Genomic DNA, 19,323 nt, shown 5'->3' on the forward strand with positions numbered 1-19,323 from the left:
AACATTTATTGCAAATATGTTTCAGAACCACTTAGGCCCTCAGGTTCCCCACCCCTAGTCCACACAACTAAATTGTCTGTCCGTCCCTGGCTCCTGCAGGTAATCGAAGGTGTACTGTCTGGAGAGGGTCACAGAAGGGTCTTTGGACTAGAGAACACATGGTGCACGTAAGGGTGGGAACACCATCCTGCAGGAGGTTTGAGAAAGAGTTTGCATATGGAAAAAATTACCACGAACTCAGTGGCTTTAACGATGCCACTTGTTTAGTGGATAAAAATCCAACCTGGGTCTCATGGGCAAGATCAAGGTATCAGGTGCTGGCAGAGCTCACTCCTGGGGGCAAGGGTGGGAAGAGGATCTCTCTCCTTGTATTCTCCAGGTTCTGAAGGTGCTTGTCTTCCTCTCCTGGCCCCCTCCTCCATCTCCAGAGGCAGCAGCATTGCATCTGGTGGTGTCTTGCTTCTGTAGTCATAGCTTCCTCTTTCTCATCTCCCCTTCTACTCTCAAGGACCCTTGTGAAAAAATTGTTCCTACTCAGAGGATCCAGGAAAATCTTTCCATCTCAAGGTGCTTTACCTTGATTACATCTGCCAAGTGCCTTTGGGCAAAAATAACACATTCACAGATTCCAGGGATTAGGAGGTGGACATCTTTGAGGGCATCATTCTGTCTACAGCACCAGATTTCATTCACTGCGTTCCCGGAATACTGGCTGTTAGGATTATCTATTTCACACACAGTTTAAGAAGAAACTTTTCTGAGGATTCTGACAAGCCCAAGAGTAAAGACTGAAAAAGACTGAAATGTGCGGGTGTTCTCAAGGCTGCGTGGTCAATTTCCTTGCCCATCTCCCTTCAGCAATTACCTCATTTCTACCCAAATTAATTGTAAAACTGCTCCAAGGCATTGTCTATACTTGCTATCTACAATTCCTTCCCTCTACTTCCCCCCTATTATTACCTCTAGCACTCACTTTAATCATGCTTTTATTACCGTTCCAGAGAAAACACTTCTTAAGATCAACAGACTCCCTGTCACCAAACTCAATGGTCAATTCTTATCTCAGTGAACTCAGAAGCATTTGAAACAATTGATTACTATATCTTCTTGACAAACTCTTTTGTTTGTCTTCCCATTTTCCTTGTTTTCCTCCTATTCCACTGGCTCTTCTCAGTCTTATTTGTAGAAATCTTCCTCTTTCCTCTATTCTATGAATATCCAAGTTCCCCAGGACTCAATTTCTTATTAATATATACCAAATTTATAAGCTAATGATGCCCAAATTTATATTTTAAATCTCTCCTATGAACTCTAGACTGTATCTCAGTTGGAAAGCTAAGATCATCTCAAATTTAATTTGTTCAAAAGCCAACTCTTGATTTTCTCTCAAATCTGTTTCTTATAATCTCCAACTCACCAAATGGCACCATCATTCTTGCCATTGCTCAGGCAATGTCACCTAACAGTCATCTTTGATGCTTCTTTTTCTCCCCACTCTGTAATCATTTTATCAGGTGTGTTCTTCACCTTTGAAATATATTCTAAATTTGACTTTCTAACCACCTTCACTTTTACTAAACTCAATCCAACCATCCACCTCTCTCACCTGGAATTGTGCTGTAGCCTCAAGCCTGCGTCCCTGCCTCAAAGTAACTTCCCTATACCACATCCAGTAAAGTCCTTTTCACATGTAAGTAAGAGCGTGTCATTCCCTTCTCTCGAACCTTCCATAGCTTCGTGTTGCCTTTAGAATAATATCCTAAGTTTTCATCTTGTTTTATAAGACCCTAGATGATTTGAATACTGGCACTAGCTATATAGGACATCTTGTTATTTTTCCAACAAGCCAAGAAGGTTCCTGCTTTGCACACTCCCTCCCCCTAGAATTCTCTTTCTACAGAGCTTCACACTCATTCAGGTCTCTGACTTTATTTAGGTTTCTGCTCAAATACTTTGCTGACGATCTTCTCTAAAATAGCATCCCTATTCGCTCCAACCCAATTTCATTTTTCTTCTTGGCATTTCATTGTATATTAATTTATGTGTTTATTTTTTCCCTTGCTGATATATTTTAAGTTCTTTAAGGACACATTTTTTTAATTCACTATTTTTACCTCCCTGTGCCTAGAACAGTATCTGATGCATAGAAGGCAAATATTCATACATGGTTTTGAATTAATAAATGGTTGTAGTTATAGATGAGCCATGAAGATGCTCTCCTGGTTGAAGGTTTTAAGAAAGAGGACAGGTAAGCTGTTTCATTTTTTATTAATATAACAGGATCTGATTGAGGTCAATCATAATTTAGAATGCAAGGTGCCTCAGAAATCTGCTTCCCATATTTAGAAGTGATCATGCACATAAAGCACTTTATCCAGTGAGTATGTATGTTTACTAGGACTACTTCAATGGTTTGAATATGTCCCTCAAGTTTCACGTGTTGGAAACTGAATCCTCAAAGTCAGATGTCATTTGGAGGTAGGGCCACTGGGAGTTAATTTGTATTAGACAAGTCCTCAGAGTGGACCCCCATGATGGGGCTGGAGGCCTTATAAGAAGGGAAGGAGAGAGACCCGAGCTGACACGCATGCTCTTGCCCTCTCACCGTGTTATGATGTGGTACAAAAGCCCTCATCAGAAACAGCCACTATGCTCCCAGCCTCCAGAACCATAAAAAAAAAATCTTTTCTTTATAAATTACCCAGTCTCAGGAAAAATGTACTAAGACAGAAAATTGGTACCAAGAAGTTGGGTTATTGCTATAACAGATAATCTGAAAATGTGGAAGTGATTTTAGAACTGGGTAATGGGTAGAGGCTGGGAGAATTTGGAGGAGCAGGCTAGAAGAAGCCTAGATTACTATAAACAAAGTGTTAATGGCAATTCTGGTGAGGGCTCTGAAGAAGAGTAGAACAAGTCTCAACTTCAGAAAGATTATTTAAGTGGTCATGACCTGAATGCTAATATAAATATGGACAGTGAAGGCCATTCTGATGAGTTCTCAGATGAAAATGAGGAACAAGGTATTAGGATCTGGAATAAGGCCATCCTTTTTATACAGTTGCAAAGAACTTGCTGCATTCATTGTGTCCAAGACCTAGGGCTTTATAGAGGGTGAAACTTACAAATAATGAACTAGGTTATCTGGCAGAAATTTCTAAGCAGAAAAGTATCAGTCTGCTCTGTGGCTACTTTTAACTGCTTATAGTAATATTCAAGAGGAAACAGAGTAGAAAAATTTTGAAAATTCACAGTGAGCTACATAAAGAGTAAAAAGATGTGTTCAGGCGTGGCCAAGTGACCGTTTGTTAAAGAAATTAGTACAGACATAAGGGAGTCAGAGGCTATTCATCAAGACAATGGGGGAAAGACTCCAAAGACATTTCAGAGATCTTCAAGGCTGCCCCTCTCATCACAGCCTCAGAGTTTTAGGAGAATAGAATGATTTCCACGAATGTGCCTGTGGCATCCTCTGTGGGCTCACTTCCCAGGGCCACCTTGTGTCTCTGCTCTCTACATACCGGTGCGATACTCCTCAGCCACCCCAGCCATAATTGAAGGAGCCCTAGGTGTGGCTCAACCTGCCACTCTGGAAAGTACAAGACATAAATCTTGGCAGTGTCCAGGTGGTGCTAATTCTGTAAGTGTGCAGATCACAAGAGCCATGGAGACACGGCACTTACTCCACCTAGATTTCAAAAAATGTCATGGACAGCCTGGGGGCCCAGGCAAAGACTTGTGGTAGAGGCAGAGCTACTGCAGAGAGCCCACACTGGGGTAATGCCAAACAGAAATGTGGGTTGGAGCTGCAGCAGAGAGTCTCCCGCAGGGCAATGACTGGTGGATTTATGGGAGCAGGACCGCCACCAACACCCCAGAACTGCAGAGCTACCAGTGTGCAATGCCAGCCTGGCAGAGCTGAAGCATAGGCTGAGCCCAGTAAAGCCATAGGGGGGAAGTTGCCTGAGGTTTTGGGGGTCCAACCCCCTGCCCAGTATGTCCAGGAAGTGGCATATGGAGTAGAAGACTATTCTGGAACTTTGAGGTTCAATGTTATTTTCCCTGTTCCATTTGGACTTAACTGTTACTCCTTTTTTTTTTTTTTCCGCATATTTCTCCATTAAGAACTGAAATGTCTATCTTATGCCCATCACATGATTGTATTTTGGAGGTAGATAACTTGTTTGATTTCACCGGATCACAGCTGGAGGGAATGTACCTTGAGCTCAATCACACCTTCACTCTCATCCACATCTGATGAGACTCTGGACTTTGAACTTTTGAGTTCATGCTGGAATGAATTAAGACTTTGGGCCTATTGGGCTGGAATGAGTGTATTTCCAATGTGAGAAGGACATGAATTGTGGGAATCCAGGGCAGGAATGATATGGTTTGAATGTGTCTCCCAAAAGTTGACATGTTGAAAATTTAGTAGCCAATGGAACAGTACCAAGAGGTGGGGCCTTTAAAAAGTCATTGGGTCATGAGAGTGAAGCCCTTATGGTGAATTAATGCCCTTATCCCAGGAGTAAGTTAATTCTTATGGGAATGAATTAGCTCTTGAGAGAACAGATTGCTATAAAAGCAGGCTGGGCTCACTCTTGTGGTCTCTTTTGCACACACTGGCTTGCCCTTCTGCTTTTCCACCATGTTATAACACAGTACTAAAGTCCTCACCAGAAGCTGCCACCATGCCCTTGGAATTCCCAGTCCCTAGAGCAATGAGCTGATAAACTTCTTTTCTTATAAATTGCCCAGTCTCAAGTATTCTGTTACAGCAACAGAACATGGACAAAGACAGCTACCATAATAAAATACCACAGACTAGGTGGATTAAACAACATAAATTTATTTTCTCACATGTCTGGAGGCTAGAAGTCTAGGATCAATGTGTCATCAGGGTTATTTTCTTCTGATGCTTCTCTCTCTGGCTTGTAGATGGCCATCTGCTCCCTGTGTCTTCACATGGTCTTTCCTCTATTTGTGTGTGTGTTGTAACAACCTCTTCTAATAAGCACACCAGTCAGAATGGATTACTACAGCCCATGCCAATAACCTTATTTTACCTGAATTACCTTTTTAAAGATCCTATCTCCACATATGGTCACATTTTGAGGTACTGGAATTTAGAACTTCAACATATGGATTTTGAGGATGGGGAGGCACATTTCAACCCGTCATAGAGTAATATTTGATGGCTGTGTTGTTTTTATTGTATCAGACTTTGTAGGTTTGACCTGAGAGGTAGCTGAAAGGCCCTCTCCAAGTGTATTTTCTTCAATCAACTTCCCATAATTCTGTTGAGAGCAATTTATCACAGTTTTTCTTTCTCCCCTGAGATTTCTCTTTAATATTGCTAAGAGGCCTGAATGGGATGAGAGTAAGAGATGCCACAGCTTATTTACATACTATATTATAAGCTAGGTTGGTCAGACATTTTTCAAAACCATGGCAGAATAAGATACAGGAGACAGAGGTTTTGAAGAAAAAGAGATAAAAGCCCCAAATTTGCAATAGTCTAAGCATATCTGTCCCAGAAGAAAGGCGAATGAACAAAGGAAAAGGAAAATAATTTGTCTACTAGCCATTTTCTTGAGTTGGTAATGAAAAGCGCCATTATAATTTTGCCAGTGGTTCTTTCTTCCAACATTCCTACCTGTTATTTTCCAACATTGTGACTGTCAGAAATAGTGGGTACATACTGAATTACTGAACACATTAAGTTTCACTCATGTTGAGTAATAATTAACACATATAAGTAGGCTCTGCATTGCAAATCCATCTAACAGTTAACTGAATAGGCAGTTATCTGATATGGGCACTGTCTATCTGTTTGAAATGGAGCTTCCTAAATCTGGCAAAATGATACACTATGCTTATGTGATTGAATAGTTGACTATACTATGTTTTCTTATTTATTTTATATACTAAACATTGTGTATCAACATTTTTACATGTCCTTGTTTGTCTCTGGTGTTCACTGCCATTATTCTCAGTTGGTAAGAAAATTATTCTTCTTTCTTCCTAAGTAATTTCTAAATAGACCATCATGAAAAACCCAAGGCCAAGTGTTTCCTTTGGTTACCACTGTTGTATTTATAAAACAAAAACTTTAAACAGGCTCCTTCAGTAAATAACCTAGCATTCACTAAATTCTTTCAGAGATGCTCTCTTTTTATATTAAAATGTATTGCTATTGTTCATAAGTATCCTTAGACTGTAGTTTCCAAGGCTGACTGTAGGGGTTTAAATTGACCTTCTCAATGTGTTTACATCCAAAATTAAGAAAATGTGCATCAACTGTTCTAACCATAGTGCAAAAAAAGAAATGCAACATAGTCAAAATCTCCTAATTTGTTAACAATTATGGCCGTGAATCAGTGGAGTGATACCAGCCTGCTCCATGCAATTGGCTGTCCCACTCAAGTCATTTGCAGGAAACAGTAAGGATTGAGCTGAGTTGCAGAGGGAATCCCACTATATACATAGCAAGTCAGGGTACATATGCTTCCATGGATGTTTCAAAGATGAGCAAAAGCCAGAGTATACAGTGTAAAAATCAGAGTGTACTTGGGTAAACGACACTGTTGTTTTTATAAAAAATATGTAAGTTCCACTTCCACCTCTTTCCCAAATCTCTCCATTTTCACACACCTGATTTTCCTAGATTGTGTTCCTCCTCCACAGCGCACGGACCTCAGCTCATTGTTGATTTTGCATGAAGACCAGTGTTCTACAACCCAGGAATACTGATTGCACTCACTGTAACATGGGACTGCCTCATGCACCTGTCAAGAACAGGAAAGGAAAAAAAAATTATGTGGAACTATCCAAATTATAGAAAAATAGCCTATCTTTTAGTAATACCTGCTGAACACAACCTGAGAAACTGCACTCTGGCCCAAATAGCCAAATTACATTCCCAAAAAGCAAGATATATTTGGCTTTTCTGAATTTACTGACTCGCCTAAAGAAGCATACTGGGGAAATCGACTAAAATATGATGGTGTGCTTTCACAGGAGAGAACAAAGGACAGTCATTTCCTAGCACCAAGAATAGGAATTCCATTATCATTTCATTTCCTCAAAGAGCTCACACGGCATCTATTAGATGGTCCAGCTTTCAATTATATAGTATATTGTATTCTCAGATGTACTTTAGCATGTCAATTGAAACAAATATATATAAGGAAAACTATTCTTGAATATGAGGGTTTCTTATAATGCGTAAGAAAAGTGGTATTGCTTGCACCGGAAATTTCTTTTTATGCCCCCAAATGATCAATGCTAACAGGCAATCATTTAGTCTCCTGGGTGTTGTGGCTTCATATAAATTTAGCTATTTGTAGGCTCTTTCAGAGCACAGCTAAAACACACACACACACCCCACACGACTAATACTGCTAAACTGTTAGTGGTTCTGCACTATTACTGACTATGAATATTTACAATTTTATGGTAAAACCAATGAGTACAGTAAATGAATTCTTAAGTTATTTCCTATGCATTTGTTTGTGGTGATTTTTTACTGAAATTGTATCCCAATGGGCAGACAATTGAGTTTGTCTGCCTCTTTGAGGCTGCATTTCAAACACATTACTCCTCAATATAAGCACAATGCTCTCCCTAGAAAGGAAAAAGGAAACTGTCCATTTCATGATCACCAAGGTGGCTCTGGTATAGGCATGCTGATGAAGAGTGGTTCGACCTATTACCAAAATAGTTAATTAATGCTTTTCCTTTTAAATAATAATTTAAGTCCCAGTCTTTTCCTCCTCTCGCCTTTCTAATTCCATAAAATTGTAAATGATGACTAGGCAGTGCTATCCAAACAGAACCATTTCTTGTAAGTTTTTACCAAATGCAAAGGAAAGCACTATGTAATAGGATAATCAAAAAACAGGATTGGAGCACTGTCAGCATGTTAGGTGGAAATCAAATGAGAAAAGGTGATTGCAAGACTACCTCTTAGGAATCGCAAATAATGTCAGAAACTATTTTTAACCGTGGGGTTCTACTTGGTTCTCTCAAGGAGAAGAGAAACCACAAAGTAACAAATATGTGAGGGCAAAATAAAAGCAGATAGGAAAATAGAAGTGGAAATGCATGTGTGGAAAGTAAGGAATTAAGTAATAAAAGAATCACATCTCATGCTGTGAATGCTGACAAGAATGGAATGAAAGGGTCAGAAGCAGTGCCTACATTAGAATAAGGCGGTGATCGCTTGTATCTGAGAAAAGTCTGCCTCAACCACTCATAGGATAGTAGATGTAAGAAAAAAATCTATAAAAATGAAAAGGCATGATTCCAATTGAACAAGATCCTAGGAAACTGAGCTGATAACAGCTGAGGGTTTAGCTAACTTGACTGCACCGTGGAAAATGATGTTTTCATTTCATTTATGGGTTCATTCCATAAGCCTTTCAATATATATCAATTTACACAAAGCTTTCTGGTTTTTATATGAGATACAATAGAGTATCTCTGTCAAAGAACTTTGCACAAATAGGGGGTGAATGAAAAAAATAATTTAAAAAGTAATTTTCCCTATATCTTATGCATGAATCTAAGAGCAAATGGTTGAGATATCCTTCTGATGTGGGGCTATTTTCTCTAAAGCTATCAATACTAAGCAGAGCGTACATTCCCACCCTCCCTCCCATATAAAGCCACAATGTCAGACTGAAAATAAAAACTCTTGCATGTACCTTTGGGATAAACATTTGACCAGCTGGTCATATATTGGTTTCTTGCTTTTATTCTATATGCTCCAGCAGTCTGCAGCAGTAGCACAGCAGCTAACTGCAATGCCAAGCTTTTGGAAGACAGGGAGCAGGTCTGTGTAGGAAGATGTTCAGCCACCTCCTTGACTGAAGTGTAAAAAATAACACCTCTTAAAGAAGATTCTCCAGTCACATGGAACTATTTGACTTTTTTCCCCATATGTGTCTACCACTTTAAAATTGCTCATGCTGTTCCTTCTAGCTGAGGAATCCTTACCCTTCTTTCAAAGCCCAAGTAAATCCCATCACCAATACAAGGCTCTTCCCCTGACCCCAGCTGGCATTTCTTTGGCACTCAGTGACAGTCCGTTTTAAGCAGATGTGTAGCCAGATTACGAGGTCAGGGTGCACATGTATAGGCCAGGCAGTGTGGTGGTTTGGGCCACATTCTGGGTGGCAGGGGATCATCCTGACTCCTTCTCTATGTATTTTTTACCCTCTCATAACTTTAGCTCTTTTTCTCACCTTAGTCCTAAAAACCATATGTCTACTTTGTACCTTAAATAATACTGAAAGAATATGTTCAGAGAAGCACAATTTGTACTCTCCATGCCTACATATGCTTCTGGTCCTAACCAAAGTCAGACTTGGACTATCAGCATTTGTTTATGTATCTACTGGGGGAAAAAAAACACCAAAACCAGACAAACGAAGTAGAAAATCTTGTGAATCTTAGGCAGGGAGGGGCTCTGTTTTCATGATGTCTATATTTCACAAGACATGGGCTTGGGGGAGACTACCAATAAGTATCTGTTGAATGGAAACTAATTTTTGAAGGGACCCAGGTTGTTAAATCCCTCTCATTTAATTCTCTAGAGAAAACAGGCCCACTCAATGGAACAGGTAAGGGATATTTTACAAAGTACCAAGGACAATAAGAGGGGACAAATATGAAAACCTTTTCTTTCCATTATGGGACTTGGGTGAAGAATAACAAAGACAGTGTCAGTGAAAGGAGCTGCTGGATGATTTTGTTGTGGGGAGGAAAGGCTATCTTTTAAGAATTGTGAAAATTGTCTCCTGAAAGCCCTTGTCCACCAGGCAAGGAATCTTATCTAGAGGACCAAAAAAGGCAAAAAGGCAGTAGGGCATTCAGGAATAAAAATTAACTACCCAGGTGCCCAATTTCTTCTCCTGTCAGTCTTTTATGCTCTGGCTATTTCATATTGCTGTTTAGTTGGTGCTTATTATAGTTTTATAATGGAAATGTGTTACAGCATGGACTTTGTCAGGGAATCATATGAAAATGTTCTAAAGCAGAGAAATGAGCCATGGGAAAGTTAAATGAAAATCATTTCTAAATGGCACAAATTAGGAACAAAATAACAGGGTTTAATAGGGCCATAGATGCTAAAAAATGCCACTGAAAAGTCTAAATTCTTTGAGAAAGGCAACATTTCATTCTCCTAGCAATGAGTCCTGTTTATTATATCTTCATTGGGGAATTGTGTTTTTGTAATTTTTGCCAGTTCCAGAGTCATAGCATAAACTCATTCATTGAGTCAATCTTCTAATATTTATTAAATAAGCCTCCACTCACTGTAATTGATCAATTTAATTAAATACTGCTTTCTGGTATTGCTTCTATAGCTACAGACTGACTTTTCTGGCATAAATGTGGAAGCAAGGTCTCACTGAGGCTTTGTGGATATCAGGCTTATATATCAGAGCCTCAGGGTTCAAGGACTCAAATAAAGCAAATAATCCTGCAACAACAACCATGAAAAAAAAGAAAAAGAAAGAAAGGAAAATTTACAGCCTTTGATATTCTGTAGCAATAAATCTTCGCTTCGGTGAAGTTGCTCATCAAGACCCAGGTAGAAGCTTTCAGGCTTGAGACCTCCATGCATTGTAGCTACTCAATAGAACTTGGAAGTCCATTCAAAGGTCCGTCTGGGATCAGAGATCCTGGCAAGTCAGAGCCAGGGTCTGTTCCATTGGATGTGAGAGGAAATGGTCTCCAGAAGTGGTGAGATCAACAAAGCACATGGGCTCCCTTCTTCTCCAAATGTTGTGAGCTCTTGACACGAGATGCACATGTCTTGGACCTCCGTCCGGTCCAAGATCCTCCTCCCCTTATTCAAAGAACTTTCCTTCTACCCCTTCTCTACATGTCCATGCTTTCTCTCTTTGCTCGTCCATGGCTCACACTTTTCTTTCAGAGGTGTTCCCTAGGTTATAATCTCTCTCAATTTATCAAATTCTGACACTTTTCTTATTCAATCAGCAACTAAGTGATACTTTCCTTCATTCTGACTGGTCTGACTGACTGGAAAGTATAACATTTACACAAAGAACTTATGTTTCCTTTTTGTCAATCATGCGTTTATACGTTTGTGCACAATGTAACATATGGAACGCTAAAGCTCAGTCCTAATGCAACTATACCCACAAAATGTACAACTGTGCCCATTGGCAATCTCTGGGGTTAACAAGGATATACCAATAATAATGTGTAGAATTTATAGCTTACATAACATATTCTGTGTCTTAAATCTTGGTCATCACACTCATGCTTTATACAAGGTTGATATGATCCTTACTTATAGAGAAAAATAACTGAAATTTGAAGAAACTAATGACTGAGCTGGTGCTCACACAGAGATTACTTGAGAATCTCACTCTGGACATGGCAGTGGTACAGGGGTTCTGCCTCTTTAGTTTGTTTAGGTCCATCACCATGCTCTAAGAGGTGTATTACATCCTTACAATGATAAAGATAAAGCTAATAGTTCTAAATTCCTGAAAAATGAAAACCAGGAGCAGAATTTTCAAAATTATCTATAAAAATTAGAATATGTCTATTACTTTGTACAGAAAAATGTTGCACAAGCAATTTATTCTTAGTCTTTGGGTATGGAGACTCCTTTGACAATTTCAAAACGTCAAAATGTCTCTCAGAAAACTAACTTCCATGTTTAAAGTGGTAGCAGGCCTTGTGGATGTTGCAATTGTTTGTGTGAAGTCTTGTGGGTGTGAAGACAATGGGTTAAAAAAATATCCACAAACTTTTTAAAATTGGTACCTGCAGGAAAACAATTATGCCTGTCATTTAAAGAGGGCAGCATCTGGAGTCGGGTATTTCTGAAGATCCTGGGTCCAGTGATTGACCCCCATGGGTGTTGGTAACTGCAAGTTTTAACCCAGGTTCTCAAGCCCCAGGCCCTGGCTCCCCTACTCTTCACTGGAATTTTCACACACAAGCGTCTTTAGCTGCACAGCGACTGAAAAGGGTTCCTCAGAATGCCCCGAGCTTCACATCATGCCTTGTTAAGAATAATCATTCATTTTAAATATGCATTACATGTTTTCAATTTTAATATTAAAAACCTAAAAATGAACCTAATAATGCGGAATGAGCTTTATTTACAAAATTTGTTGACAAGTAAATTGTAGAACTTTAAAGTCAATGGTAAGTTCCTTATATGAACAATAATAATGGTGGTAGCTGCATTCCCCATCTCCCAAGAACAGTACTTTCCAGCCAACAGTTGTGCAGACCCTGAGGACTACAGCATTATTGCAAGGGGCCTCGGAACGCATTCACATACCAAACCCTGTCTGTAGTTTCAGTGAATAACAGTCTGAAACATGTTGGTATCATCTCTTGTGAAGTAGGCACTGTTGTGATTAATGAAATTTTAATTTCATTTGAAAGCACTGCTGAATTTGAATTAGCTTTTATCTTGCTAGGCATTTTCCCAATCCAGGATGACAAAGAGCACAAGGTCCTCATATCAAAAACTGCAGGGAACTGCTGCCTTTGTATATGAAAAAGAGAAGAAATTGGCTAACATGAAGGCAGTGTACTAAATATCACATTACTGTTTATATTTAGGTAAAAGACATGTATAGAATAGCACTTCTGAAAGTGAATATTGAAGAATATTTTTTACTGAGAAGTTCTGAACTCTGGATTATTTACCTTTCATTTTCTAATGGTCTATAGCTGTAGTCCTCAACCCCACGGCTACAGACCAGTACCGTACTGGACTGTGGCCTGTTAGGAACTGGGCCTCACAGCAGGAGGTGAACAGCAGGGAGCAGGGAAACTTGTCTGTATTTACAGCCACTCCGCATCACTGGCATCACCACATAAGCTCCGCCTCCTGTCAGGTCAGCAGCAACATTACATTCTCATAGGAGCACGAACCCTACTGTAAACTGTGCATGAGAAGGATCTAGGTTATGTGCTCCTTATGAGAATCTAATGCCTGATGATCAGAGGCGGAGCTGAGGTGGTGTTGCTAGCACTGGGGAGTGGCTGCAAATACAGATCATCATTAACAGAGAGGTCTGACTGCACAATAAATGTAATGTGCTTGAATCATCCCAAAACCCTCACCCCCACCCCCAGTCCGTGGAAAAATTGTCTTCCATGAATCTGGTCCCTGGTGCTAAAAAGGTTGGGGACGGCTGGTCTATAGCACTTAACTCCTTCCCTCTGGCCTGAATATCGCTGATGAACTTTGAAGCATGGAGTCCTCCAAATCAAGACCAACACCTACTCACAGCTAAACCATCTGTGTTACCCATAGTCTTATCTTCCTCCTCATGGGGGAAGTACCGCAACTGAATAAACACAGCTGTAAGTCATACATGTACTTCATCCCCTCTCCCACGCTTCCCGCCTCCTTTGAGGATGCCGCACACAGAACACCCTCCCATTACACAGGGTATTTAGTAGAGGGCGCAAAGCCCTCATCTCAAAGACCATGGTTAAAGCTCAGTTATCTGTGTTAATGTAGTTTAGATTGTTTATAATGGCAAATAAGTAGAAATTTCTTAGTTTTTTTTAATGCATATTATATTTCCTCCATAGTAGATTTATATAAATATTTCCTATTGTGTGCTATTTAAGTGACTATGAAAATAAACCATTTTCTTAAAGTGAACTACACGGTAAGGGGCAGTTAGCAATTATTACTGTACAGATACTATAAAGTGCATGATATTCTATAACGAAAGCAGTAATACAATGTACACACATACACCTTCTGAGCGTTGATCACAATCTGTGTGTGTGTGAGTGTGTCTTAATAGAACTAAGAGAGCATATTGACACGGGTAACTTGGGGCAAGTTGAACTGTACAGCCCACATTATGTACCACAGCATTATGAAAACAATCACAACAAATAGAATGACAGAGGGACACTCACTCCAGAGTCTAAATTGCCTTCTCCAACACCCTGGGAGGTTCCTCCCACTGCCATGCTGTGCTGCTGGCAAGAAATCACAGAGGATTTTGCAGATTGTTCACAGCATGGGAGGGACTCTAGCCATGGAGGCCCTTCAGATTTTCATAGAACACATTGTAGTTATCAGTAAAGCTCAGGTGAAAGGAAACAACACCATGCCAGCTATGATTGATACTTTCAGAAAATGCCAGAAGAGCTGAACTCACAGGTCTTCACAAAAGAGGTTGTGGATGAAACTTGAGGACATTATGCTAAGCAAAATAAGGCAATCATGAAAGGACAAATACTACATGATTCCACTTACATAAGATATTAAAAATAGCCAAACTCATAGACACACAGAATAGAATGGTGGTTGCCGGGGGCTATTGGGTCAGGGAAATGGGTAGTTACTAATCAATGGGTATAAAATTTCACTTATGCAAAGTGAATAAGTTCTAGAAATCTGCTGTATGGCATTGTGCCTACAGATAGCAACACTGCATTGTACCCTTGAAAATCTGTTAACAGGGTCTCATGCTAAGTGTTCTCACCATAATAAAATTTAAAAAAAAATTAAAAAGAGATTATATTTCTCAGAGGGAGTTGGATTGCACCATGAAAACCTGATCACAGGAATATCACTGCCGTTACCATCTTGGACATACTGTCTAGAGTATGGTGCAAGGCTGGCTGGCTGGATGGATAGACAGATGCATAGATAGATAGATAGATAAAGTGAGTCTGAGTCCCAGAATATGACCACCAAAAATCAGGTGAGAAAGGAAAGATTTCTTTCTCTGTTACCAAAAGAGCGTCTGGAAGGGAGGTGGCTCTACCCTCCGTCAGGCAGCAAAGGTTTTATGTATTATTGCATGAGGTGGGGCTAAAGCAGAGATCAACTAACAGCTCTCAGTTCTCAGAAACAAACGTCCTAAGGGTAAGTCGGAAAGGTGTTTGATGCTGTTTGGGGTTTATCAAAAAAGGGAGGAGAATTAGTTTAAGCCTGGATCTTGCAACCCTTTGTTAAGTAAGAAATAAAAGCTTGGGGGCAAACCTTTACTTTCCTTATGAGCTTTTGCTGAGAGAGGGGACTGTACAACTCACTCTAATTCTCAGTGGTTAAGAGCTTCATGCTATCCCTGTTCTCCAGGATGCCTGCAACTGTCTCCTTAAAATATGCAAGAAGGCATGTAGAAGCCTATGGAGCATACCCAGGAAGTCAATATAATTGGGATTATAAAAATGTATTTGTATAAAGAAGCAACATAATCTAAGGCACACACCTTTTAGACAGAGAAATCCTATATTTGTGTGCCTGGGCTATTAAATACACATGGACGAGGATGAGTAGCCCCAGTTAGGATTAATCTAACATGAACTACTACACTTTGGGAGATCTGTCAAGCAAGCAAACAAACCGAAATCTAAATGTAATTCTCATAAACTGCACACAAGGGCTATGATGCATACGGAACGAAGTCCAGAGCGCGCAGCTGGCTAGGATAAGCAAATGGGAAAATGTAACGATGTAGAATTGTACCTGTAGACAATGGGGGCCACTAAGACTTCTGAGATTTACATTGTGAGATATTCCACATAAAGTTTGAGGAAAAATAAATCATCCTGTATGTGAGAGATCTGAGAAAGGAAGATCTGAGAGATCTGAGAAAGAAAGAAATTTCCGTGGTCTCAGTGTGAGGTTATGGCTACGGAATAATGATCATCTTAACTACTATTTTCACAAAGCTCCCAGTCCATAAGAAGGAGGAAGAGACACCAAGATTCAGTAGTGAGAACAAGACAATTGAAACACCAGTGCTACTTTTTGGAATCATTTAACATTAATATATTCTAGAACCGAGGGACACATTCAAGTTTCCTGTTTTTCACCAACAGCATTGTGAGGAAAAAGATGAGGCATCAGCTTCCCAAGTGCCCTGCATTCCAGGAAGTACTGCTAATGAGAAGAGCAGTAGAAACTCTTGGGTAGTGGCCAAGAAAACTTCTTCATAACACATTTACCATTTTATCTCATCTTATGTTGGCTTACTCAGGATAAATCTGATACCACGTATGATCTTAAAAGCAATTTAGTCTGTGGAAGGTTAGCTCAGAACTTACCAATATTCACAATAGGCAGGCACAAAACTGTATCAGGCTTAAAGTCCAGGATCACATCCAAAAGGAAAGCCCATAATTGGTAAGAAATGCTTTTTCACAGTTTTCTTATTATGCAGTGAGAGCTCTGGGCCCACCACGCTAGTCTCTTAATCATTACCACACACAAAACTTGCCTACTCTGAAACACATCAGAGTTCTCATAGATCACTTATTCCAAAGTCTGTCAGGAAGTGAAAGAGAATATAATAAAAGAAGGAATCATCAAACATGGCCTTTGTTCTGTCTAGAAAGACTAATTTAAAAAAGAAAGAAAAAGATAAGAATTATAGTGTGCAAACTCCAGTCCTAATTTGGCTAATTTCTAAATGATCCTGCTATCACTTAAGTCAGAGAAAGAGGAAGAAATCACTGTATCTTTTTATCCAAAAGAAAATGGACAAATTATTACTTATTTGTAGTTTGTGAGAGAGAGAAAAATGAAAATAATTATTAAAGAGACTTTTGCACAGATATTACGTGTTACAAACACACACATACATACACACACACACAGAGCATGAACTTTTTCTTCTCCTGTAGAAAAATTAAATGTATGAGAAAGCAGGTCTCAAGCTGCACTGAGCTCTAACATGTTAAAATATAGTGCCAGGCGCAGCACAAAATAACTTTTGAAAATAAGAACTCTTAGTCTATGTCCCGCCATAGCAAAGCTAATGTGTCTGGGATAAAGTTAAAGTAGAACACAGAGCAGAAGTGGTATTTTATAACCAAGGATGGCACAGCCTGACCTTTGCAGAAATGAGAGCCAAAATTGATTGGATAATGGAACCCCTGCCATTCACTTACATGGTGATAAATTGGAATCTTGGCTCTGATTTCCACAGTAATTTTATCAACTGGAAACTCTTATTAAGGACTAATTGAAAGCTATTGCTTTATGGCATAAAGAGTATTTTGTTGCAAACATTCTTTCTCTGGGGCAGACAGGAAGAGACAAAGACAGATATAAAACGTTTTTTGGGTTTTCACAAAATGAAAAAGGAATACAATTGTTGGAAAAAAGTGACAGTTTAAGGCCAACCTGTATTTGGCCTCCATTTTAGTAAACTTTATTTTGTTGGCCAAAGGAAAGATAGCTTGATGGCAAGGTAGACGTCACTTGTAACATGAGCTGATATTACTACATGTAACATAAATAAAGAAGATCATAAAATGTGTTACAGAATGGTCAATTAACCTATTTATATAAAGTGGACAAGTTTATAAACACTAAGCTTTGATAATAAAACATAAATACACACGTGTGTGCAACTAACAACAGCCTTTCTGGGATATTTATTGAGAACAAAGTATTCTAGAAAACCAGGTTTTTTTGCAAACAAACAAACAAACAAACAAAAAACCCAACCCAAGAAAGAAAGAAAGAAAGAAAGAAAGAAAGAAAGAAAGAAAGAAAGAAAGAAAGAAAGAAAGAAAGAAAGAAAGAAAGGAAGGAAAAGAAAAAAAGAAAGAGAAAATCTTGTACATCATTGTTCTTGATTTATGCTCTGTGATCAATACTGACATAAATACTCATTAAATGTATGCAAAAATATTATCTGAGTATGCTTTTGAAAAACACACCTAGACCCAAACATGATGCTAAAACTTTGCCTACTTTATTATTAATTTTATAAGATTTTAGCATTATGCATCAATAATTCAAATCTAATTGCTTATGACTGAAATCTAGTCCCTACATTTAAATGGTTCTAGAAAGCAGAAGTCCAAATGAATTCAGTCTTTCTTATATGTCTTAGGTTTATATGGATTCACAATTCTCTCATTTCAGAATTCATTTCTGATTTCTGTGAACATAGACAATAGTTATCAGACAATATTATCTCACTTCCCTATCTCAATTAAAGATACCTTAAATTACTTAAGAAACATACAAGTTTCTAAAAGGATTGACTTTTTTTCCCTGTAGAGGCACATAATATTCAAGGTCGTCAGCACTCACCATGCATAACTATGGGCAGTGCCTGCTGGCATGAGGGGTCACACTCACAATGATACCTTGATTTTTAGAAGATATGGACCATGTCTTAGACATCTCGTGTTGCACATAGCATTTGGCATGTGCCTAACTTGTGGTGGGCTCTTAACAAATGCATGTTGACTGAACTCTATGAAGTACAGAGCTTGTGGTTCTAGAACTGTGCTGGCTTGTCACTTGGGGGGTCTGTTAAAATATTCCTCCTTAGCAGGAAGCACACTTCCTTGGATTGATGAAACGGCATCTGCAGAGCAATTTAGGAGATGGGCAGCATCAAGCACTTTACTCGTATTGGATTCCTGTCCTTCATTATTGGATTTCTGTGTTGGGTTCTATTAAATTGATAATGTGGTCCTCTTTGGGGGGTGGCTTCATTCCAGTGATGGGTGAAGTGATCCTTTATACTATGCGAGAGATTATCTGTGGTCCAGTGAACAGGGCAGTATGAAGGAAGCAGTGAGAAAAAGGTTTTGATTCAGGTTCCGCCATTGATTTACTGGCATCTCACTTATGGGACTCTTGGGGTCTAGTTTTTCTCTTCATAACCTGACATTAATACTTATCATTTTCAAGAAAATGACAGCAATGGTAGATGAGCTTTAGAAACTTTGAGAGAGTTCACTGTAACAAGTAACACTTGTTCTGAATAAGATTAGCACTGAGGCATGGAGTTGATAACATTTTGGAGCTGGGAGTAAACTATATGATCATGGATTCCAACTGCCTCAATGTCTTTATCAAAATACAGCTGCACTCCCATGTAGACAAATATTTCTATGCATTAATGCATGAATACTGGCTAACACTGCACCCTCAAAACCTAGGAGAGGTGATTGAAAGAGACAAACACATGTTTTCAAGTTTCAAGCTTTCTTGTCCTCCATAACCCCTGATACACTGCGGAGGAAAAGAGATGTCCAGTCAGTAACAGCTAAGAGTGCAAAAAAAAAAACTAGTCCTTCCAAAAATATCATTTCTATTTCTCATAAAGATACAAGGAAGTATTTGCAATTCCACAGTCATGTCGTTTTTTTTTACATTTCTCTTGATATGAAATGATTCCTCCAAAAAAAGAAATGTCTTTAATTTTATAGCTGATTATAATTTTATAATTTTATGAAATTAAATGTCTTTAATTTTATAATTTTATATGAAGTGGCCTATGCTGAAAGACTTAATTAAGATCAAGCCATTAACTA

The 19,323-nt window shown here is 39.0% G+C and overlaps 1 protein-coding gene across 1 annotated transcript in view; it reads right to left on the reverse strand.

Annotated features, from left to right (window-relative positions):
• THSD7B (thrombospondin type 1 domain containing 7B) overlaps positions 1-19,323 on the reverse strand; it is a 718,374-nt gene that overhangs the window by 99,298 nt on the left and 599,753 nt on the right. The window contains exon 15 of the mRNA XM_045559264.1: positions 6,655-6,788. Coding sequence (XP_045415220.1) covers positions 6,655-6,788 — 134 coding nt within the window. The remainder of the gene's footprint in view (positions 1-6,654; positions 6,789-19,323) is intronic.

Source organism: Lemur catta, chromosome 8, assembly GCF_020740605.2.
Source record: "Lemur catta isolate mLemCat1 chromosome 8, mLemCat1.pri, whole genome shotgun sequence".
Taxonomy (NCBI): domain Eukaryota; kingdom Metazoa; phylum Chordata; class Mammalia; order Primates; family Lemuridae; genus Lemur; species Lemur catta.